The 25,352-nt window shown below is 38.7% G+C and overlaps 3 protein-coding genes across 5 annotated transcripts in view; 2 read left to right on the forward strand and 1 right to left on the reverse strand.

Annotated features, from left to right (window-relative positions):
* Nucleotides 1–228: 228 nt before the first annotated feature.
* On the forward strand, nucleotides 229–10,636 carry LOC107728151 (neutral amino acid transporter B(0)-like; the record flags this gene model as incomplete). Its single annotated transcript, XM_016538243.1, has 8 exons — nucleotides 229–509; nucleotides 5,161–5,203; nucleotides 5,302–5,364; nucleotides 5,630–5,796; nucleotides 5,915–6,148; nucleotides 6,595–6,789; nucleotides 6,882–7,016; nucleotides 8,219–10,636. Coding segments are annotated over 8 exons (1,353 nt in total), but the record flags the coding sequence as incomplete, so codon positions are not given.
* A 1,650-nt stretch (nucleotides 10,637–12,286) lies between these two features.
* On the reverse strand, nucleotides 12,287–14,865 carry LOC107728156 (fukutin-related protein-like). Its single transcript, XM_016538247.1, has 2 exons — nucleotides 14,743–14,865; nucleotides 12,287–14,332 (listed from the first exon to the last, which is right to left on the reverse strand). Exon 2 carries the CDS (start codon nucleotides 14,004–14,006, stop codon nucleotides 12,396–12,398), a length of 1,611 nt encoding a protein of 536 aa, XP_016393733.1. The 5' UTR covers nucleotides 14,007–14,332; nucleotides 14,743–14,865; the 3' UTR covers nucleotides 12,287–12,395.
* Nucleotides 14,866–15,407: 542 nt separating this feature from the next.
* LOC107728163 (striatin-4-like) overlaps nucleotides 15,408–25,352 on the forward strand; it is a 28,520-nt gene continuing 18,575 nt past the window's right edge. The window contains exons 1-2 of one of the 3 annotated variants that reach the window (XM_016538253.1): nucleotides 15,408–15,638; nucleotides 15,757–16,054. In XM_016538253.1, the coding sequence (XP_016393739.1) occupies nucleotides 15,770–16,054 (285 nt within the window). In that variant the 5' untranslated portion in view covers nucleotides 15,408–15,638; nucleotides 15,757–15,769. Of the gene's footprint in view, nucleotides 16,055–25,352 lie in introns of all 3 variants that reach the window. The other 2 variants (XM_016538256.1, XM_016538254.1) reach the window with 2 other exon arrangements.

Raw genomic sequence — 25,352 nt, forward strand, 5'->3', positions numbered from 1 at the left:
ACTAACAAAGTGCTTTTTGTTAAATGTTTTAATTGAAAAGTGTGCGTGTGCTTTACTTCTTTAAAATAAATTCCAACTGGTTTGATATTCATTTGATACTTATAGTTATTTAATGGAATTTACACATTTATAAAGTATCCAAATAATTTTAAAGACCACTATCTATCTATATATATATACACCTTTATATATATATATATATATATATATATATATATAAACACACACACCCTCATCCGCCTGCTCAAGATGATCATCATTCCTCTGGTGGTCTGCAGTCTGGTGTCAGGAGCTGCCAGCCTTGACCCCAAAGCCCTGGGCAAGCTGGGCGGCTGGGCGATGCTCTTCTTTCTGGTGACCACTCTGATCGCGTCTGCCATCGGCGTTATTATGGCGTTCATCATACAGCCTGGCTCCAGCGACGGGAAAAAATTATCCCAACTCACCCAGGATGACAGCAACGTTCCCGAAGCCAAAGAAGTCATCGATTCGTTTTTAGACTTGATAAGGTGAGTCTAGGCTAAGTTACGCCAGCGAACACGTGGTCGCACATTTCGCGCTTGTCATTCACAATTACTATTAAAACCGTATCGTGAAATTGAAATGTACAGCAATATACAGTAAATGCCAGCGCAGCGTTGAGCTTTGCCGAACAGGACGAGGAAAGGAACATTCATTAAATGTGTCAACGAACACAAAAGGCTACATATGTAACATATTATGTAACTAGAGTCAACAAGTTGCCCGCCGTCCGCTCGAAAAGCTACACAAACTGAATCGGAACGGTCTCCGATACTCTGAAAGCCATTATTTCTCAGGAATTATATAAGTATGGTATGTTTTTGTAATTAACGCTACTTATTGTTACATCGATGAGCGTACATTCATTCAGCAACGTTGTTTTGACCATCAATAGCGTGAGTTGCTTTACATTGTGCTGTAAACACGCTCTACAGTTGCATCAGCTGCGCGTGCGTGTTTGACGCAATTAATCCGCTCTGAAGAGGATGCAGCTTTATGGTCCGTTTTATGATTGTAACACCTACCCTTCCTTTTCTGGGTGTGTGGTTTCCATTACTCGAGGAAGTAAAAGCCGAAGTTGAGTTTTTAGCTGTATATGTCGGACTGTGACTTCTAGCAATTCAAATAAGTAGAAATTGTAAAGAAAATGGTCATTTATTCGTTCAACAGAGGCAGAGATCCCTTGCATTCCGTAAGGAAACCTAAATCATACAGTTTGTGTCTGGGGTTTAGGGTTTGGTCCATGTTGTCCTGTAAACGGGTCAAATTTCATTAACGGAATGATGCGTAGAGAACATTCTGTTCTCATTTACCTTCAAAAGCAGCAAAAGGCATTCTGTAAACAACTTTCTCACTACCACTGAAGACGAGCATGTTAAAATGAATATATACAAAATGCAAATATTTACACTGACACAATTTAGGGTGACCCCGACCCAAGAGAAACAGGGTTTTTCTGTTTCTGGTGGCCTGTCCTTGAAAATGTCATTCGGCCCACAAAGTGAAAAATGAAATGTGCCATTTACTAGCTTTGCTTATCAACAACAACAAAAAAAACATCACATAGAGTAACTTCAATTCATATTTCAGCCTTTTTTTGTATGTAAGAGTTGTCACATTATTAATTAATAGACAATAACATTTGAAAATTCAATGAAGTGGTTTTCACTTCATAAATGCAATGGTTGTTTCCTCTTTTTAAATTTGTAGCAATTGATTACAGTTTCCGGTTTCAAGACCAATAAAGTAATAATTGTTGAGATTTTCAGTTGCTAATAGTCCTGTATTCATTCCCATGTGGCAAAAGGATCTAAACAGCCAAAGCCTGTTTTGTAACGGCATTGAGATCACTGTAGTTTAATACAGTTTAATAACTTCATTCCAACAGAAGTTAGTTATTCTGCTAAAATTCTGTTTTTTTTTCTCTTCCTGTAACATAGTCTCTTCCTGGTGGGACAGCTATTTTAGTTTCCATGTGCTTCCTTGTTTCATACTTTATGACCAGTTCCTCAAAATATACAATTCACCAGAATTCAGCAGTAACTTGACACTTAAAAGAGTGGTTTTGGCCATAATTAGAACCCTAATTTAAAGCCAAACTGAAACATTTGTAATGTTTCTTCTTTGGCTGTGTCTCCAGGGCAAGTCAATGAGCGGCGTGTGCCTGCCATATGAGGGCAACATGCACGTGCAAACACATGCAGACATGCACAATAGAAGCAGGGTTAATTAGGCAGCTGATGTGGCTTGTGTCGTCCATCAAAGGGGCTTCTCTCTTGGGCTTTCACTGTGACTAAATCCTGCCATACATTCGCAAGGACCACTGTGGAGCCCTGCTAATTCCACACTCTGACAAGCACGCAGTTGGATGGTCTTTCTATAGAAAGTCTACAAACGGGTTCTGTCATGTTTTTAGTAAGTTTGCTTGACAGCTTATGCATTTTGTTAACTCTCACATTAGGCTAGATTTTTCAGTTTCTGCAAGTTTCAACTTGGTTCATCTGTTATCTGTAGTTGCATTGCCTTATCAGGTTCAGTGCGACGGAAAGACCCCTGACAGCAACAACATTTGTGGAACAAGCCCTCCTTGCCCCGTGTTACGCAAAAGATATAGTTTATCTTAAAGGTTAAGTGAGTCTTGTTGTTGCAAACCCTTATGACCTTCTTTCTTTGGGGAACACAAAAGGAGAAGTTTTGAAGAATGTTAATGCTGCTCTTTTTCCATACAGTTAAAGCGAATGGGCTGTTCAGGCCAAAAAACACTATAATAATGATCGACACAACTCATGCACTACATTTTACATCTTTCAAGCTATACTGATTGGTTTATGTGTGGAACAAACTGAAATTTAAGGTGTTTTGCTGAAAAACTTGCTTCAGTAGCTTGTGGTCACCATTCATTTTCTTTGTATGGAAAAGAGCAGCTTGGACATTCTGCTAATTTTCTTTTTTTGTGCTTTACTGAAGAAAGGCAGTCAGGGTTCGGAATGACATGACGGTCGGTAAATGTTTTCTGGGTAAATTGTTCCTTTAATGCATTAGCATACACTTTGTGTACAGTGCATGTGAAACCCACAATTTCCCCATCATTGCCTTTTTTGTTTAAACTTTGTGAAAGTTTATTTTAGACAGGGCAAAGTCAGAGTGTAGGTACATTTACTTGTTAATAGTTACTTTTAATATGTCAACAAACACCGAACTTAAGATAAATCTTTGACGAAAGCTTTGATAAGGTGTGTGGAGTGCCACGTTTCGAAGAGGTCCTGTTTGACGTGTCTCACTGTTTACACGCCTACGTAGAAAGCAGGAACATCACATCATAAAGCCATTCTTGGAATGCATCGAGTCATGAAATTGTCGTTGTGTGGTATTAGTAGTTGTGAATGTTGGATAAAGTGCTCAGTCCAACCAGCTCACTGGATTTGAATGTGACTCTTTGAAAAGCAGTGACAACATTTGAGTGCGTCAATTAAATATTTCAACGGGATGAACTGGTTTTACTAATGTTGCTATGCTGGTTTCGCACGTGTCTTCAGTTCTAACTTTCCTCAATGTTCAGACGAAGGAAATGTGAGAAGGGAACGACCACTGGCATTGGTGTATGGCAGTGACGTGCTGTCTGGGATGCAGCAAATTTTAAGCTGTTCTTCCCTCGGTTTTCCAGTCTAGTCTTGCTCCGGCTGCATTATTTTATGATAATACTAGTCTCCTTACACCTTCCAGGCTTCTCTAGATGTTAGCGGGAATGATTGCGATGTACTGGAAAGCTCCCTATGGGCAAGTTCAGAATCTGGCCTGTAATGGCGCTTTTTAGAAATGTAGCTCAACCATAGCTGTTTATGTGATTTTACTTGGAAAAAGGGTGGCACACAAGGGAACGACCACTGGCATTGGTGTATGGCAGTGACCTGCTGTCTGGGATGCAGCAAATTTTAAGCTGTTCTTCCCTAGGTTTTCCAGTCTAGTCTTGCTCCGGCTGCATTATTTTATGATAGTACTAGTCTCCTTACACCTTCCAGGCTTCTCTAGATGTTAGCGGGAATGATTGCGATGTACTGGAAAGCTCCCTATGGGCAAGTTCAGAATCTGGCCTGTAATGGCGCTTTTTAGAAATGTAGCTCAACCATAGCTGTTTATGTGATTTTACTTGGAAAAAGGGTGGCACACAGGTTTCATAGTTCCTCGTTTTTTTTTTTTTTTGTATGCACACCATATTAAGGTCAGGCATGCTGGAATATTCCTGAATAAATGTCTGTGTTTGACGTTAATCCTCATCTCCAGTCTCCAGGCAGGCCCTAGTGCCCATCTCCATTGGAGGGAATGGGGTTATATGGATGGGAGGTAATGTGTGGAACTGGGATTAGTAGAGGGTTATAATCGGACTAAATTCTCCAAGTTATTTCCACATGAGGCATCTCGTGAGGCCAGGCCGCTCTGGGATTGGGTGTTTAGGACTTTGAGGATTTTTATTTCCAGTGGGCTGAATCTGTGAGAGGTAGAATTGGATCTTTGTTCTCTCACTACCTTGTTCTGGACCGTGTTTGCCAAACCCCCAAAAATATACTTCAGTTTTGATGCAAATGCTTTGCATATACAGCCGAACTACCAAAGTGTGCACTATTTGATAGTGTGTGAGCACATGCGTTTGATGCAAACACGCTAGTAGAGAGTTTCATCCTTGTCCTCTGTCTTCACTATTTCTGTCCAGGAGTTAAAATAAAAATGTCTGTGAATTGTGAGTGTCTTTGACCAACTAACTCAATTGCTTGTCAACGCAGGCATCTATCGTTGGTTGATTGAGTCTCCGGTATTTGTTTTTGTTCCACTTCGTCTGATTCTTTTTGACTGTGAAACATGGGGCCATGCAAGTGTTTCTTTTTTTGTAATTCATTGTTTTTTTTTTATTTTAAAAAGTAGCATATACAACATGTTACAACAAATGACAAAGTTTAACGGCCATGCAAGTTTTTCCTTGCCAACATGTGGACAGACTACTCGGTACTACGATGTAATGGGCAATTCATATCATATCTGATATTTAGAGTATATAGATTCGGGAACGTTGCTGTCTAGATATAGATTTAGAGTATATCATATACAGTTACATAAATATAACTCCTTCCTTTCTTCGTCTTTCAGAAATATTTTCCCATCTAACCTGGTATCAGCTGCCTTTCAGTCGGTGAGTTTAACAATCTTTGGTTTAAGCTTTTGGTTATGCGTTTTCTATGTGATGTGCGATTTATTAGACGATTCTGAACTTTTTTTTTTTCTTCACAGTATGCCACTAGTTACAAGTTTGTAAAGAATGACACCAACTCGACCAACTTCTCTTTGGAAAAGGTACAAAGTCCTTTAGAATAGTCTTGAAAGTCCAGATTCTCATTTTATTTATTTGATAAATAAATATAAATATAATTTATGTTTTTACAATTCTCTAAATACATTTATAAAAATATATATTATTACAGTTTATTATTACAGTATAATAATATTATAATTTAATTTATGCATGAAAAAATAACTTGAAATATTAGTGGTTAATATAAAAAAAAGTATTTCTTTTTTTTGTGTGTGTGAATTCAGTCATTTATGTCTTTGTGTTTAGGTTCCAGTTGGCACAGATGTGGATGGCATGAACATCCTGGGTCTCATCGTTTTTGCTATGGCATTTGGTGTGGCCTTGAGGAAACTTGGGGAGGAAGGAGAGATCCTTATCAAGTTCTTCAACTCTTTCAATGAGGCCACCATGGTGTTGGTCTCCTGGATCATGTGGTAAGGGAACATCACATGTTTTTCCCAGTGTTTGTTTCGAATGTTTGAATTGTGGTGTCCTATATATATTCGTCTCTTCACTTCCCTGACACCATATCTCATGTTTTTCTGTCTGTAGGTATGCACCACTGGGTATTATGTTCCTGGTTGCTGCTAAGATTGTGGAAATGGAGGATGTTGGCTTGCTGTTCGCCAGCCTGGGGAAGTACATCGCCTGCTGCGTCATTGGCCATGCCATCCACGGTCTTCTTGTCCTCCCATTCATTTACTTTGTGATTACAAGGAAGAACCCATACACTTTCTTGCTGGGATTGGTCACCGCTTTGGCTACTGCCTTTGGAACGTCCTCTAGGTAAATGAATAAGCAGCTTCTCCATTGGCGTCTATGGTTTCATGAAGAACATTTAATATCCATGGAACCTTTCCATTGCACAAAAGGTTCTTTATAGTGGAACTGTCCACTGAAAGGTTCTTTGGGGAACCCAAAAGGTTGTTCTTGGTATGGGTGTGAAAACATCATTTTGGAGCCTTTATTTTGTATTAGTGTAGGCCGGTTTAAAACCCGGTATTTACATCAGTCTCTGATCCAAACACAAGTGGTCTGAAAATACCTCTCCTGGAAGTAAGGTGTGCCTCAGCTGTGTCTCCTGTGACCACTTGTGATCAGATTCCTAGCCTTAAATGGATTTTGTCTTATTACGCCAATTTTGATTAGTTACCTTAGTTTGATTACATTTATTAATTGAATATTGCAAATGCACAATTATGCAGGAAATAAATATCAGATTTTCTGATCAGCTCTGCCACATTGCCCCTTATGATGAAATGTGTGGAGGAGAACAACGGTGTGTCCAAGCACATCAGCCGCTTCATCCTGCCCATCGGAGCGACCGTCAACATGGACGGAGCCGCCTGCTTCCAGTGTGTAGCTGCGGTGTTCATCGCTCAGCTTAACGGGATCCCGCTGGACTTCGTCCAGGTCATCACCATCCTGTGAGTTCATTGAATGTCTTTCAGCCACCTCCATACTCTGCTTTGATTGGAAGACGTTGACTTTGACTGACTGACTTTATATCTGTTTGTAGTGTGACTGCGACGGCGTCTAGCGTGGGAGCTGCTGGGATCCCTGCTGGAGGGGTGCTGACGCTGGCCATCATTTTGGAGTCAGTAGGTCTTCCCACCAACGATCTGTCCCTCATTTTGGCTGTGGACTGGCTTGTGTGAGTATCTGGTTTAGATGTTTTTGTGGGTCAAGAGAAAGATGGTAAAGCATTAGTATGGATAGCTGGGAGGGATAAGAAAAAGAATGGAAAAAGTCTCATGAATTCTGACTGTTTTGACTTTTATAAGTAGGCAGTTAATTTTGAATAAATACACACACACACACACACACACAAGTATTATGAAGTATTTGTACAAAATAATTTGAAATTAAGAGTGCTTGAGGAAGAGATGATTGTATTTTAATAATTAAAGTTTATTTTCTTTACTTTATTATATTATATTTTATATATATATATATATAATGGCGAAACGAATATCGGACGCGATGACGTGCTGGAATAAAACCATAGATTTGTATGGATGCTTCTACATAGACCGCGAACATTCACGCACTGAAAATGCGAATTTTCTTTTTATTCGAATCAGTCCGACAAATATTTTCAGTTTTGCAAAGCGAAAACACGGGGCCGTCCAATAAGATTTGAGCTAGGATCACGTGACCGGAGCAGCTGTAAATATGAAAGCAAATAGACATGATTATGACTATATATTTACTGAATGTGTTTTGTATGCAGCTCATGGTATTTTTATAACAATAAAGGATGTTTATGACAAATATTAGCAGTGTAGCATTATTAAACATACAAAGAGTGCATGTGTCTGCTTATTAATCAAAATCAACTATAGATCACAACTGGAAGTTATTACAAGCACTCGATGATGGTTTAAAGTGGGTAAGCAAATACATTAATAATTACATACATTTTCAAGTGTAGCTTGATGCTAATTGTACTTCTAATTATATTTTAGGATGTTGCCTATTCTTGTAAGCATTATAGATCATTTGTTTCTGGTGTAGAACCTTGTTTATCTTAATTTAAAGCTGTATATTGAGCAGCAGATGATGTTAAATCCATTTACGAGATACATATCTGAGGAAAAATGTATTGTTGGTCGGCGCCACCTAGCGTGCAGGCGTGAATTAGCAGAAGGCGAACAATCGTTTCGCGTTCGGTGTGAAAGAACCGTTCGTCGGCGATTCGCTTCGCTTTTTCGCATCGCGCTCAGTGTGGAAAGGCCTTGACATTGTGTTAATACAACAGCTTTTTTAAATAAAGCTTGTATTAATTTTATGTCCTCAATTTTTTTTTGTACAGTGAAGATAATTTTTTTTTGTTTTCTATATTTCTTCGTTTAGCGATCGTACTTGCACCGTCATCAATGTTGAAGGCGACGCCTACGGAGCAGGTCTTCTGCAGTATTTCGTGGATCGCACTTCCAGTAAAGAGGGGGCGGAGCTAAATAAGGTGCGAGTGGATGAAGAAAACCCCGCCTCCAGGCCAGAAATTTCTCCGCTCATCGAAAAACAGGGAAGCCTTGAATTGGAAGAGGTGGCTGGACCTAAACCCTGTGAAAAGGAGTCCGTCATGTAGACTTGCACACTATTTTAACAAACTTTCCTTTTGACCTGTCTGATCTCAATAAATCAATCTCTGCATCTACGCAGTGACCATGGGAGAGATACAGGTTTAGATTAAGACAGGAGAAAGAATACATCCTTTTGACCCTCCTCTATGCCCTGCTCGTTATGAAAGGAGTCTGCCAAAACTTATGCACATTTAGATGGAAAAATACTTGAACAATTATTTATTAGATGCTGGTCAGACATTTTGGATTTTTTCTTTATAGTCTTTTTTTTTTTATGTTTGCTTTACTTCTTTTTAAGAAAAACTCAGTCCGGCCTTTTAAAATAATCTATATAATTATGATCAGGGCCGTCCTTAGGGTTGTGCAACTGGTACGGTTGCACCGTGCCCCGCGGCGAATGGACCGAGGGGTCCCATCACCACCCATACCCCCCCTAACCCCCCGCGATCTCGAATGGACTGAAGGGACACCAAACCCCCCACCCCGGAACGCGATCACGACCGAGGGGGGTCCCGCGTCCGCTAAGGACGGCCCTGATTATGATCACACATGCCCTAATAGTTCTGATTATATGCTATTGAGTTAAAACTCAGATTTCTCTTAACACCTTTATAAAACATCTCCTAATAAGCCAAAGCATCCGCAGAATCTCTCTGCATCTTTCAAACACACCAAATAAATTTTTTAGGTGGCTTTATGGTCCGTTATGCTGAAATACCTCATTCATGCCGATTCCCTTTATGCCACCTCTGGCTCCTCAGATGCAGGTCCATCTAACAGGTGTTAATACCTTCACTAAACTCCTGCTACTAGAGGAGCCAAAAGAATGGTGTAAGAAGCCTAACTGACATCTTACATTCTGCGTCTTTATCTTTATGCAGTCACCATTATATTTCACGGCGGGCTCTTCGGGGTCAATTTGCACCCTAAGGTCAGACAGGAATGTAAGCATAATAATATATGGGTGACATGCAAAGTAAGCCTTGTCTTAAAGCTCCAAGGCTGTTTTGGGTCAGAACCTTGAAGTCTGCAGGTAAATGAAGTTCCCTATGTGCTGGTTGATACGCAAGTGAGGTCAAGAGGTGTAAACCGATCCGTTTCAGAAGAAAGCCATAGATTAGAGCGTGAATTCAGACTGGAACTAAGGTTTTATATTTTGTATTTAAGTTAGAATAAGGCTAAGCAGCTTCCTTGTGTAGGAACATGTTAGATGTGTTGAAATGTTTGGGTTTCTCTCAATTTCCTTTTTTTCTTCCTTTTTTGTTTTTGTTTAAATGTACTTTTTGTTGGCTTAAATTGTGTACAAAAAATGCCCTTTTATGTAAAATATGCAGAAATGAAGTATTCAATTTTGTTTGCTTTTTAAAAGCGTACTTCTGAGATCTTGTTGATTTTTTTTTTTTCCTATGTATGTTATTGCAGAAGAGCACAAATATAAAATGCCTGGCGTTTTGTGAAGGTAGATAACTTTGAGGAGAAATCAGGCAAAATATTCTGTTAAGACCATTTACTGGTGAATGTTTGTTAACTGTGAGTAGTAGTTGTACTGGATTACTAACTCAGTTTATATATATATATATATATTTTATTTTTTATTTTTTATTTTTATTTTTTTCTAAATGTATAACCTAAACACCAGCTGAAGGAAAGTATCAGATGACAGGGTGAGAGACATTTGCCATTGTACTGTATGTTGACAATGTTTGTCACCGAAGGAAGTCGACATAATAGCCCATTTTTGTAGAAATTGGTTTGACTCTCAGTTGATCAATAAGAGGTTAAATCCGACCAAAGAAACATTTCTCATTTTTTATATTAATTTAGCAATATATATACTTTAAATAGGGGGGTTGGTGCTTGTAATCTGCATTATTAACAGTCTATCATTTCTGTTCTGTTCTGTTAGTGCTCGAGATGTATTTCAAATCACAGATGTATTTTTTTTTTTCAAATCTCACAAATGTTCTGACATCACTCCTTTAAAAGCCAGTACTGTAAAGGCTTCTCATTCCAGGTGGCTGTAGTGTAGCTGCTCTGCTGATGCAACTATGTGTCTGTGTGTGAGTTTAATGGGTGGTTGTGTCATAAAGGGCTGCTTGATGATATCAGTGGAGCCAAAGAGTACTGTTAAGAGAACCAGTGAATGTACTCCACACCGACTGCAGAATAAAGTATTTTTTTAACTAAATCAGCTGTGATGTTCTCTTTCTTATGAGTTGAAGTCGCTAAAATTAGGAATGCATTAGGTCCCAGAGGACTTTGCAATTAGGATAACTGAACCACTTGTTTGGTTTTCAGATTTCTTATCTATAGCAAGTTTATTTTACTGCCCTCTGGTGTACTGATTGGTTAATCGTGGCATTCTGTGGTTAGATATTTTGTATAATGGTGATTTTTGCTGATTTCCTACATAGCTGTGCTAGTTTCACATCATATGACTCGAATTAAGTCAATGGTCTTTGGTAAGAAGCCATTTAATAAGCAATATAATATATAGTCAGTGGTTATTATTGCAAAAATACACCACTTTAGGGTGATGCAAGACTACTTAGTTTCACAAGATATCAGCTGACTTACCTCTGTTTGATTCATTCAGAATGGGTTGTCAAATACTGAACACGTAAAATGTGTTGCTGTAAACAAAAGCAAAATTTTTAAGGATGCTTTGAAGATTGCCCAGTAAAGATACTGTACAAACTGGGTAGGATATCAGTAACCAAGCCCAGCATGAATACTTCATGTCCTATTGCGCCACCTTGTGGTCTATTTACCATTTTCCTGTAACATTTGCAATGAAAACTCCAAATGCAATTCTGTGTGATGGTTTATTTCCAGACATCTGGAATACACTGACACATTAAGATACAGTTTGGTTTGTGTTATGCTGTTTGTTAAATATTTGGTGGTCATGATGTATGTACATAATGAACATTAATTACAAAGTATATTTGTGAAACACAAAGACAAAAAAAAAAAAGTTACATTAAAAGAAAATTAAGGTCAAAAACAGTCTGACAGTCAAAAAAAAAAAGTACACATTTATTATCATGCAACATGGTGCAAATATCATTTAAAAGAGTGCATAAAACAGTAGCTTCTTTTCACTGGCATTTTATGTAACCTTTTCCATTTCCACAGGTAAACCATTTCCAAAAAATAAAAATAAAAACCTTGTTAAAAGGACATTTCAGTCTCAGTGTACACCAGTGCCATCACATGTCAACAAAAACATCCTACACTCTACAAAGTTCATTGTGGTATAATACAGACCATTATGTTGAAAAGCAGTTAAGTCCTTTCAAGGTTTTAATGAGCTGTCTTGGTTATTAAATGCTTCACTTGTGGGCCTACAAACATGAATCAGTTTTCCATACGCCAGCACTTACTGTAAATGATGCACTAATGCAATAGGTGATATAGGCTCTTTAAAACTGGTGTTTCTCTGGCAATCAGTTTAAAAATGTTAAATTTTGTTTAGTGTTTATTTGTTATTGAAACCAATATATTAATATTCATGTATAACAAAAAAAGCTTTGACCTTTGAATGTGATTTTCTGGGATCATGCAGTGTGAAATATTACATACTTAGACATTGTTACATACAGTGTGTTTAGACTACTTTTGAGACTCGTGACTTCCCAAACCACAATACACACATACAATAAATAGAGAATTCTGGCATGAAACTCTAGATGGCGCAGTCCGATAGGTCTCACTCAATCTGACCTAATGACATCATCACATGGCACAGCTGATTGGTTCTCTCCTGTATTGGTAGCCAATTAGCTCACTGCTCAACATTCAAAAATCGGCAAGAAATACTAACATTCAAGTTAACAGATACAGTTCAAAACCTTCAGTCTGATAGTATTACTCTACAAAGTTTAAAATGTCAGAAATGCAATAGAAATGCAGTGTTGCGTAATTGTGGCACAAGTTACTGCTTGCTACGATCCTAACATGCGACTCCTGTCCAGTCTTTTCTTGGCAGGGTTTGGATACTGGGGGTTCTCAATAACCCCTTCCCCAAACTTGAGTTCCAAGAAGGCACGGTGGTTGTTCGGACCATAAGCAGTGATGCCGGCAAACTGCATTGGCACCAGGGGCTGCAAAAAATGCTCTGGGAACTCCACGTCTTGTTTGTGCTCAGTCCAAGTGTCCCTAGTCATAACTCTATTGCGAGGGTAGAAGGGCCACAAGTCCACATGCAAATGGTTGGCTTCACTATACTGCACACGGTAGAAGTCACCCTCGACCGCTCGCTCCCACACGTAGCCGTTAGCATCCACCAGTGAGCCAGAGTCTAGGCTCTTTAGGTAGTCGCAATTCGGAATGTCCTCTAAGTAGATGCCCAAGTCCACGTCGTAGTCCCAAGGGATTATGTCCTGGTGTCGGGCTGCTCCCAACAAGGAACCCCCTTCCAGCCAGTAACGTACGCCGGAGCTCTCCAAGATATTGATAACATATTTAGTGGTCTCTCGGAGGGCGCGCAAGCAGCAAGGTGGAGTCCAGCGCTCTATGTAGAGGTATTCCGGTGTGTCATCACGCACTGTGCCGAAACATCGTGGAGTCTCTTTACTGCAGCCAAACCACTGATGCCGACCATCAGCCAGCACCACGTGCTTCAGGCCGAAGCTACGCATGAGGTGATTGGTGGCGTCTTTCAGGCAACTGTCCGCCTTCCACTGGTTGTGCGCTGAGCTAAATAGTGGGCGATGACTTGCAGAGAACGAAGGTCCCTCCAGGAGCTTGACCTTCCAGCCACGCAGAGAAGTTTGGACAAACAAGGAAGACAGGAGAGGGCGCCCTAAGGGAACCGAGAGATTGAAGAGGTCCTCGGTGCGGATAAGAACCACGGCATCTCCCTGCAGAGCTGTGCAGACGCCATCGCTGCTCCCTGAGGCCGCAGGGGTGTAGGTCGCAGTCCATTCCCGCAGATTCACACGAAGGTGCAGGCATTGCACCGCAGAGCGCATCAGCACAGGGGCGGCAACGAGTCGGACCGGCCCGCCACCTTCGCCTTCCAGCTCCCGAATGAGACGCTCAATTTGTCGGCCGTGGTCCAGCTCCATGCCATCTGGAACCAACAAAGCAAACTCCGTCTGCACATTGAACTCCGGACGGTGAGTTTGTGGAGGCTGGTCAGGGCTCGGTGACAATACCAGGAGGCGGGCTGCCTCTGGAAGAGCCAGAGGAGGGTACGGTGGACTTTCGGCTACAGCAAGGAAGGGCAACTCCGGTCTCTGGCGCAAAAAGGAGCGTGCAACATCACCAACATAATTTTCAAAGTCTTCAAATTCACGAACGAGGATCGTGACGCGTGGACCACGCATGTTGCCCTCAAGGCCTCCCATTTTGGCGCCTCCAACCATACTTCCACCTACCAGATTACCCATAGCTCCCAGTCCTGCCACAGGCAGAGAGGCCTTCTTTAAGCCTTTACTTTGTTCCCGACGCTTCTCCATCATTTGCTGCTGGGCCCGTGAGACATAATATAGGATAAGCAAATTCAAAATTATTGCTCCTGTTAACAGAGCCTGGCAAAAACTGATACGCATTATGACTCTTGTGGTTAAACACTTTTATGATGCATACAGTAAGGGAAATCTTAAATAGAAAGAGGACAGAAAATCTTGACCTGAAAGTCATAACCTGTCCAAATTCCTGAAATCTTGAACATTATCATTTTGGTCTGGCCAAAAAGTAAGCAAAGTGGAAAGCGTTTGGGAGCTGGATATTTGATGAAGCATCTTCTTTGACCAGATCAGTTTCCGCTGATGTCTTCCTCTGTGTCAACTGATGCCATCTAGGAAAAAAGACTGACGGACAGATTCCATATTTCGACCCAAGTGCCTTTAGTTCACCACAGTCCATTAAATAAATGCTATACATGGAGACAAAACAAAGAACATTTTAATAAACAAATTCACTTTTAGCTCTTCAAAGTTTAAAGTAATTGTTTTGGAAATTCAGTTCAAGTTTGTATTGCAAAAAGCCTTTTAGTCCTCACTACTAAGTCTAGCAAACAAAGATGACCTAGAAATATATAGAGATGTTCCAAGCTACTGTCCCAGTTAGAGATGAGCTCTAGATTTGAGTATTTGAGAAACTACCATATGATCTCTTGAGACAGGTCCTCCAAATATAGAACATACATGCAAAATTAAACCCAAACAAGTCTTCATCCATCGATTCATGTAGATCTATGCAGCCTCTGATCTTGAAAGCATACACATACAAAGACACGCATCTTCATTATGCAAAACGGTAAAAACCACGATTGTGAGAACTAACATTTTAAGGTTGATTCAACATTCCTCATCTGTACATTGTTTGCACGGCATTCTTGCTATCCTTCCTCATGCTTAATTCGGAAATGAGCAAAGGAAGCCTGAGAGAAGATCACAATGTAGCAGGAAGCTCGTACTACTGGGTCGCCTCGATCAATCCCATAGAAATAGAAGAACGAGTGGGTGGAATGACACGTAACGTGACACTTGTGTTCTCAAATGGGCGGGGCTTAGGGGTAACATGCGATGGGTGAAAAATATTTTTCTTTTTAACGCTTCACCGTGTATTTTAAACTTGCTTATGATCTGATTAGATAATTTATTAATCATACAAAATATTTTATGTATTTTATATTGATTCATATAAAATAAAATATTTATTTTAAAATGCTTTATCTGCAATTTTATAAAAAAAAATAATTAATGAATTATAAATTAGAATATTAAGTTTCGCAACTGACAATATAGAGCATATAAAATAAATATGTATATTAAAAAAGTATGCATGCCACTCTGAGGAGAAGCGTCATGTGACCCCTTTTACTTTTCTCATCGCTAGTCAGGATGGACCAATCACAGCCATTCGTGATGCTTGGAGTCGTATTTAAAAAAATATATATCTAGAGATTGCTGAAGTGGATTAAAATTTTGTAGGTCAGCAACAAATCTTTGTACTCAACAAATTTAAAAGATTTACACGTTTTAGCAGTCGTAGGTCTCCTATTAAACAAAAAACGTCTTGAAATTTGAATTGACCTCAATAGAGAATCAGGCTTTTGGAGCCGCGAACCGTCCCCTGCGGAAGAAGCTTTATAACCCATAGGGAGCAGTTATGAGCTGGTAGCGTTTGCAGCCATTCCATAGTAGGAGTGGATCACTATTTGGCACTTTTCTGTGCGTGTGAGTACTCGTCTATCTGTCTGTATCGGGCAGGAAAACGGGAGAGGGCTTCGGTGGAGACTTCAAGCAACGGGGTGGCTTATTCTTCTGTTTTTCCACCTCCTGGCTCCGGCGACAGCTCGAACGCTCTGATGGAGGCGGAAAGATCCGGCGGGGTGGCGGGTGGAACGAATCAGAGCCCTGCAGGAAGCGGAACGGGGCGCAATCCGAACGGGCCGAAGGCTATGCTTGGTCCCGCTCCCACCGCAGCAGCCGCCGCCGCGGCCGGGGCGATGGCTGGATCTTCCCAGCCGCGAGATCCGCAGGACGGGGACGCGGGCCTCTCGTTGCCCGGGATCTTACATTTCATCCAGTATGAATGGAGCCGCTTTCAAGCCGAGAAATATCGCTGGGAGGCCGAACGAGACGAGCTGAGGGTAAAAAACGACTTTTTCTTTTTTTTAATCGCTTGTTTTGGTCTCTTCCCGACGGATTCCTTGAGGAAGAGCTCATTTACAGATAAGGAAGAAGTCAGGAAGAAGTCACGATCTCCTGCTATTATCGTTGATTAGATGTAGTTTTGTGATTACATCGGGTTTAAGTATTCATTAAAACAGTAGCAAATGTAACTGTAAAAATGATCCTTTTGTTGAATACCATACCTACCTTAGGATGGGAATTGATTCTGGATATGATTCATCTGAACGATTCTAATACCGTAGCGGTTCTTTTAGTATTTTTTTGAGGGGGAAAATACAAATCAAATATACAATTCATATTGTATTTACTGCTGTCAGCAGTTTGTTGCCAATGAAGGGATCAGATTTCAAAAGCAGATAAATGCAATACATTAACTGGTCGTAACTAACGTTATATACAAATAATAAACTAATTTGATTAAAACAAAACTCATATTGCGTATCTTTAACTACACGTTGTCATTTGAACAACAAATGAACAAGTCCACACTGATTGAAATCTAATCGACATATCACGTGTAAGTTTTTGCATAATTTCGATTAGGGCATGACCAAAACAATAAAGGTATAATTCACCCAAAAATGAAAATTCTGTCATTTACTCCCCTTCAAGTTGTTCCAAACCTGTATGAGTTTCTCTTTCTGTTGAACACAAAAGAAGATATTTTGAAGAATGTGGGTAACCAAACAGTTGCCGGTCCCCATTGACTTCAGTAGTTTGGAAAAAGAAATGCAATGGAAATCAGCGGAAACCAGAAACTGTTTAGTTACCCACATTCTTCAAAGTATCTTCTTTTGTGTTCAACAGAAACTCGTACAGGTTGAGGGCGAGTAGATGATAATACAATTTTCATTTTTGGGTGAACTGTCCCTTTAACTTGCAGTTCAGAAAGTGAGCTAAATGAATTCAGGAACTGAAACCAAATGTGTGTGTTTTGATTCTTTATAAAAAATAACCAGCTTGTTTAAGAGTCGTCTGATACGCAAACAAATTATATTGGTGGAGTTTTATGTTTTTGATTTACTAAAAAACTGCTCATAAGAGTCATTTGTGTATGAATTGAACTAGATTGGTCGCTCTACAAGTTAGATTGACTAAAAAAACAAAACAGTTGTATTTCTTGCTTCATTTCTATTCAAACATGACAAAAGGAATAAATTGAGGTTTAGTAAGTGAGTCAGTTAAATTCAGTAAATGCTTCGAGTTACTGGTAAATGTTTTTAATTGGATGATTTTTGATTCACCTAGAAGCATCATACAAACCATTCGTTGTCAAGTTTAGTTAGATTCGCTAAAAGAATTGGTTCATACAAGTAACTTAACGAATTGGACTACAATGGTTGTGTACTTTGTACGATTTTGTGTTTTATAATTATCGAAAATAATCAGCTGACAAGAGTCATTCATTCCGAAATCAGACTACACTGATATTTTAGCTTGATTGATTATAGAAAATATTTTATACAAGTCATTTGTTTAGGAATCGGACTGCATGGGTTGTGTATATTGTAGGCTTGTATGTTTAATTCTCCAAAAAGGTTTATAAAGTCATTAGGAAATACGTTTTACAGATTTTTTTAAAAAATTTTTTATATATTTATTATTATTATTATTATTATTTAAGAATAGAGGTCACCTAGGGTTGCACAAACAAGCACTTTTTTTTTGGTCTCAGTACAAAAAAAGCCTGTTGAACAGTACACTTAATTTCCTGTCCTTCGCACAATTACAATGCTATATCTGTTGTTGTTTTGCTTCTTTCAGAAACCTGGCATTAAGTGCAAGATAATAGAATCAAGGCAGTTCAGAGGCAGTGATGTAAAAGAGCTCTGGCTGACATTTATTTGAAATTTACATTCAAATAAATGTTCAAATAATAATTGACTTTGTGATGTCATGTGACCCTATTGACTGCTACTTCTATTGTAAATTGTGAAGCTTCTGTTCAAGGCATGACGCAATGCAGTCCTGCTGGAGAATTAAAGCAAGTTTTTTTTTTTTCTCTCCTCAGTACCAAGAGAGCCGATCTGTGTGTCTAGCACAATTTCGTCATTTAGTGCTATTACTTGCATCGTATTACGGCATCTGAGAGATGTATAGCTCAAGTTATTTTATACGAAACCTAGAAACATAAATTCTATTAGGAAAGCTTGCACTCACATCAAGAACATATTAGAGAGCGGAGAAAAGCTGTTTCAAACGAGGATTAGGGATTTGCCCCGAATAAAATTTGCTTAAACCGACTTTTTTGAGTCTGGACTCCACTGGCCCAGTTTGCAGTAGATCTTGGCCTGAGAAAAGCTTTGCAATTAAGTGACCCCATTCAAACAGTGCCTGTAGTAGATTATATAAGGGGTTGCCAGTGTCCTCTATAAAAGGATAGACCTTGTGGCTCTCGTGGATGTGTTCCTCTTCTGCCAGGCCTCTTCTGGACATGCCCATGGAAATGTGCACAGACTTCAGGGACCAACTGCTATGTTTTCCATGTCACACACACACACACACACACACACACACACTGTTTTTGACTTGGCCTATAAAAGGATGGTAAGGGACAGTTGTAGTGTGAGAGTAGCTCCACTCCTCCTTGGTTTCCCCTGCCGTGGGGCATCGCATTCCCTGATGTTTTTATGTGGGACACCTGTGCCATTGTGTTTCCTTTGTGGCAGGCAGGACAGGTATGACGTCCTCTGATGCAGGATTATTGTTAACTAAAACTATAAAATATAAATATTAATTGAAAAACAATGTTTTTTTTAATCGCTGCCTTGGCAACTAGCTGAAATTTCATTTTTTTTTTACTGCAAGTAAATACAAATGAAAAATTAAACCTATAATAAAAGTAATATTTAAAATAATAGTAAGTAATAAAAAATAAAAAAAAATAATAATAATAATGACAAACACATAACAAAGTTGTTAAAATTAAAGGAATAGCTAGTGCAACCAAAAATGAAAATTTGCTGAAAATGTACTCATACCCAGGCCATCCAAGATGTAGATGAGGGGTTTTAATTGATTTTTTATCTGAACAGATTTTAATAAATGTAGCATTATATCACTTGCTCGCTAATAAATCCTCTGTAGTGAATGGGTGCCGTCAAAATGAGAGCCCAAACAGCTGATAAAAACGTCACAATAATCCACAAGTAATCCACACCACTCCAGTCCATCCATTAACATTTTATGAAGCGAAAAACTGCATGTTTGTAAGAAACAAACCAATCATTAAGACATTTTTAACTTAATATCATTGTAGGGCCCTATGATTTCCGCAATGCGGAAAACGCGGACGGAGTCGCGGAATCCAATCATAAAAATGAATTTTACTGTATAACGCGGAATGTCACGGAATTTGTCAAAATTTAGATGAATTAATAAAAAGTAGGTCAGTACACTTAAGTCAAAATGCTCTATGGGCTAGTGTCGGTAAATATTAAGCCACAAAAAGACTATTTAAATATGAATCGTGCATGTTCTGCGTGTGAACGAATGGCGCACTTCACATACTTAAGCTACACATGTGAATAAATCTGAAGCGTGCATGCGTCTAAATAAATGAGGACATAAATACATGAGCAAAATCCCCAGAACTGCTCTGAGAGTCACTTCATGAGTATTTTACCATTTCATTTGAGAAAAACTATCGTCATGCCATACACACAGAAACTTAAAGGTCCTTATGGCAATCCGTCAAAATAAAAGTTTGGTTTAACTTGAAGAAATTGTGTCAGAAATATATTATTATTGTGCAGTAGAATGTACGTAATACTACTAGTATTACTAATAAAATTATTACAAGTTTGTTTTAACTTACATTTGATTAAAATATTATATGCCGCCTTCTGATAACCAGAAAAAATACAACACAGAATTTCTGAAAAAACAAAACCTTTCACGGTGATATTGTAAAAATAAATTGTAATAAATTAAGTTATTTTATGCATTCAAATAATTAGATTGATTATTAAAATTTAATTAAACCATTAAAATGGAATCCAGAAAAATTCAAATGAAAAACGCTGCATTTTGTAACAATAAGACAAGCACATTTCATAGGGCCCTAAAAATGCTATTATTGTTCAGCTTTTACTAAATTGATGTTAAATTGTATAAGTTCCATGATTTTAATTAATTAATTAATTTAAAAAAATTGACTATCTCGTCCTATTTCATTGCTTCTAGCTAAATGCTCAGTCCTCTATCCATAATGTTGCTTTCTCCATGAAAAAGTCTTTGTCTGAATCAGGAGAGAAATATGCACAGATCAAGCACTGTTAACAAGCAAAAACAGTCCAAAACAGTTCTAAACAAATATGTGGGTGGATGTAGATGTGAGAAGACAACAGTGGATGGACTTTTTCACTGGTGGAAGAGTTATTATGGATTATGGTATTTTAGGCAGAAGCAATGGTTTTAAATGCCTTGATGGATTTGTTTCTTACAAACATGCAGCTTTTTACTTAATGTTAACTGATGGACTGGAGACATGTAGACTACTTGTGGATTATTGTGATGTTTTTATCAGCTGTTTGGGCTCTCATTCTGACGGCACCCATTCACTGCAGAGGATCCATTGCTGAGCAAGTGATGTAATGCTACATTTCTCCAAATCTGTTCCAATCAAGAAACAAACGCATCTACATCTTGGATGGCCTGAGAGTGAGAAAATTCCAAAATATAAAAATAACTGCAAAATCAAAATTCTAAAAACTGCATGAATAATACTGAAATAAGAGTGCTTTACACAGAAGGGTCTGATCTTTTTGTTTAGTCTTTTCATGTGGTTTAATGAGCTGAAGATATGTTAATTATCCAGTAAGGTGTGAGATGCCATGCTAGCTAGTGAAAATTGATATTGCAGGGTCAAAGCACAAAGGCTGTAGTTTAATTAAATAAATTATTCAGTTTCATAGTGATTCATCTGCGTCCAGCTCATTTACCATAGCACATTTATTTGTTTGACAGAAAACCTCCAGAAGCTTCATGGTTTAACATTTGAAAATGGAAAAAAAGTAACTACTATTGTCTTTTAATTTTGCAGTTTTACTATACATTTTTTATTTGATTTAATTTTAAATTTAATTTCTATTATTTTTATTAACTGCTCTTTTTTTTTGTTGACATAATAGTAACATTAGTACAATATATTTTTCATAATCATAATAAAAATATATAGTTATTATTATTTTGTAGTCATATCAAATAGGTCACAAACCGTGGGAAAATGGCAAGAGATTTAAAACAACAACAAAAAGCCTCTCTGTTGATTTTATGATTACTGAAAGAGGTTTGAGTGGTAATGACTACAATTAACACTAACTATCCATTTTATAATTAGCCTTGTGTAGTCAATAAATATTTATTTAGCACTGTTCCTCATTATTACAACTCTTGCATGTAGTTTAATACTGTAGTCTAATACTGATTTTTGCCACATAGTCAGCAAATTATTCATGATGTGAATCTTTACACAAGAGACGCGCATCAGTCTAACAACAGGTAGCTTCACCTGTCAACTCCCTTACTGTCAATATAACATTGTATTGTCATTGTCAATAAAACCTTTTTTGCATTTAAGCTTCACCAAAGGCTGAAAGTCAAAGGTTAGACCATCTTACTGAACAAAAGTTGTATAAAAACACTTAGTCATTTTCAGATGAATGAGTTCACTGGGTTCATATATTCTTAAAAAGGCTCGTCCCAGAAAACGTCTGTTGCTCTAGTTGTTGGACTGAGTCTCAAAGGGGTGCTAATGTGGAGAGAGAGAGCGTTTGTATGTGCCCTTGACCTGTTCCCACCCACAGGAAGTCAGTGTGGTTATACCGGCCCCTTCCTTAACCTTCAATGGCCAGAAATATTGTGTTTTTTTTGCAGTGCAACAACACTGTACCGAGCTTGTGTAGCTAAAACTGTCTCAGTTCAAGTAGAAGTATTACACTTTTGCTGCATAACTATTCTAAGCCATCGGATTTATGATTTTTCCATTTTGTTAGTGCTGCTGAGACTAATTATGTTTTGATAGGTAGATTGCAATTGTAATTTCCCAAGCAGTCTATTTCCTAGATTGACAATGATGTCAGATTCCCAGTCATTGTGTGACAAGTATCCCAGTTTCAAAGGCCGAAAACATGGGCAATTACTTGCCTTTGTGAAAATGTCAAAGTGCTCCAAAGACCTGCCATAACAGGTTGCCTGCCCACACCATGGCAACCACAGTCGAGCCGGTCTCCATGAGGACCTGTGCCAACCTGTCATGCTTTACTTTTCTTTACTTTTCAAGTCAGCCTTGGAGACGGGGAGTGATTTTGAATGTTATCTATGGCTTGGCATTGCTTACATAAAGATCAAATAGCGAACAGGCTCGAATTGTTCCTGTTTTGGGCATAGAATATAGTTTTATTAGAAATTATTATTATTGTTATAAATATTGTTAATATTATTGATATTGTAAATTATGATGATAGTTTATGTATTATTGTTTGAAAGGTAATGGTTATATTCATTATAATAAGCAGTTAAAATTTTAAATTTAACCGGGGTCGTCACATGTGGTTGCCGCAAGCCCACCGGCCTCCGCTCATTCAAGCCAGCGGCCGCCGCTCACTCAAGGCCGCCGTGTGTGACGCTGTGTTTCGTTGTGAAAACGAAACTACTTTGTTTGGCCTTCCAAAAGCGGACACGACTAGAAATCAGTGGTTAAGTTGTATTTACAACACTGTTCCAGAACAGTTCAACCCAAATATTCAGATGCGTGCAGCACATTTTATGGAGGACTGTTTCCTGATCCTGGTAGAGTAGACTACAATGCCAGCTCTTCTGACTCACAGACTGTAAGTACGTTTTTTTGTATATAAAGAATTTGCCACTGACGATTCAAACGCAGATTTTGAGCAGTGTTTAGTTTAGCACTTGTTGTTTGTCATTTCTCCGATCACAAATGCAGACATGGTTTTATATTTACGAGGCACGATGCAACGCGTAAAAAGACAGTATAAGTCATTATAATCCGTAATTATGTCCCCACTGGATGCAACAAATGCCTCGTTTATGATGGGTTTTAATGTTTTTGTCTCAACGCTCCGGCTGGAACACAGCATCACAGTAGGGTAAGGGGCGTAACATTTCTGTCACACGCTTGAGGTATTCGGCCAATGTGGTGGATTTATTTATTCATTTGTTTGATTTTACATTAACAACAATAGCTATTTTTTTTATAGTTATTAATTTATTGTTGTTGTCAATAACAATAATGATGTCAGTTTTAGTATTATAATAGTGCATTATAATATATAATAGTTTATGTATTATAATGTATTATATTTTACATAATTAAAAAGTTCTATAATATGTAATATTTTTAAACATTAAAGGCACAATATGTAAGATTTTTTTATTAAAATATCCAAAAAAACACTAGAACAGTGTTATATATTTTGCTGAGTTGTGTACTTGCACAATCCCAAATGTTTCGAAGAATGTTTAAATCCAGAGAAATAAGCCATTTTAACTAGTGACATGGACCGTGTCTATAGTGTCATTGTGTGCCTGCCAATGACTAGAACAGTGTTATATATTTTGCTGAGTTGTGTACTTGCACAATCCCAAATGTTTCGAAGAATGTTTAAATCCAGAGAAATAAGCCATTTTAACTAGTGACATGGACCGTGTCTATAGTGTCATTGTGTCACCTGCCAATGATGTCATAACCCCTCGATTTCCGGCTTTTTTTTTGTTTTGTAGAAAACATGTAAACAACAAAGACGCTTTAATATGTAGTGCGTTTTATTAGACTGGTGACGGCACAGAGTAGCATTAAAACAGAACTTTCAAACGTATCTAGTATGATAAAACAGCGCTGCTTTTTTTTCCCACATCAACTCCCATGATTCCACACTCAGTCACGGCGTCATCAAACTACGCCTTTGTTTCTTTGTTTATTTTGAATACGCGCCCTCCAGCGGCGAAAAATTACATATTGTGCCTTTAACATTTATAGATTGTTTTACATTAACAGTGTGATTTTAACAATAATAAAAATAAGTTTATTTATAGTTATATTATTATTATTATTACTATTATTATGTAATTTTGAATGTGGAATGTAGATTCCAATGCCTAAATAGTTCTGTTGTGTGAGATACACCGATGGTGTGGGTGTGTGTGATTGATTTCTGTGCCAGGGAGAAGTGAAAACAAGAATATGCCTGTGTGCTGCTGACCAACTCTAATCACTGTTATGCCGAGTTCAAACTGCACGATTTTAGCCCTGATTTTCACTCGCCGACAACTTTTGAGAAATCTCAAAAGACTCGATCGACGCCCGTGAAATATTTGCCATGCTAAATATCTGGACCTGTCGGCGATTCAAAATCCTGCTGTGTGAAATGAGTTCTGACTGAAAAATACATCGGCGATGACCTACAGCCAATGAGAGAGCAAGGTACAGGGCTTCGGGGAGGAGTTATAGATCACAATATCGGCAAGCATGGCTTCGGTTCCGAGAAAGGCTCCTTCTCGGCCTATTTGGACCCAAGAAATGGAGGATAATTTTAATAACATTTTAACAACATTTCCAGTCTCGCGCGAGCGAGAACTCTGATCTCACTTTCCTTATCACTTCTCGCATGCGTTTGGTTATGAAACGTAGTTTGTGGACCAGACAGTCGGTGCGTTCCAAATGGGATATATCGCCCTCCGAAGGGCACTTCGGAGTGAAAACAATCATGGCCGCCATATTGAAGGGTCGTTCCAAACCAAAGTGCTCAAAACTGGCCACTTCAAAGGGCCCTTCGGAATGAAGGATTTCGGAGGGTACAACTGATGGACACTTCGGGCTACCCATGATCCTTTGCGCAGATTCTTTGTATGATGACGGCTCCTCCGTGTGGGCACGTGATGATGACGCAGAAGGGCACTTCAAGAAACAGTTGTTTGGTCCCCTATACCCTTCAACCCTTCAAAGCTCTCACTCCGGAGGGTAAACCCTTTGAACGGATTTGGGCATAGGGATGAGCCCTTCCGAATGGAACACGGGGAGAGTTGTTCGATTCTTCCTATTGTAAAGTCATGCAGTGTGTAACCTCTTGTCGCCGATCCATCGTGCAATGTGAACACAGCAGCAACTGAATGCTACCCCAGATAGTCCTGCAGTGTGAAAACAACTGTGATCCGATGACTTGTGTGAACTCGGCATTAGAGGTTTTTGTTTACCTAAAGGCATAGATTCACTGGGTCGTAAAGCAGCACATTTTG

Source organism: Sinocyclocheilus rhinocerous, unplaced genomic scaffold (assembly GCF_001515625.1).
Source record: "Sinocyclocheilus rhinocerous isolate Xijiao unplaced genomic scaffold, SAMN03320098_v1.1 scaffold2834, whole genome shotgun sequence".
Lineage (NCBI taxonomy): Eukaryota > Metazoa > Chordata > Actinopteri > Cypriniformes > Cyprinidae > Sinocyclocheilus > Sinocyclocheilus rhinocerous.

Excerpts from the sequence above, each read along its gene's own strand:
- LOC107728156 (XM_016538247.1), bottom strand. The coding sequence starts at position 14,006 with ATGCGTATCAGTTTTTGCCAGGCTCTGTTAACAGGAGCAATAATTTTG.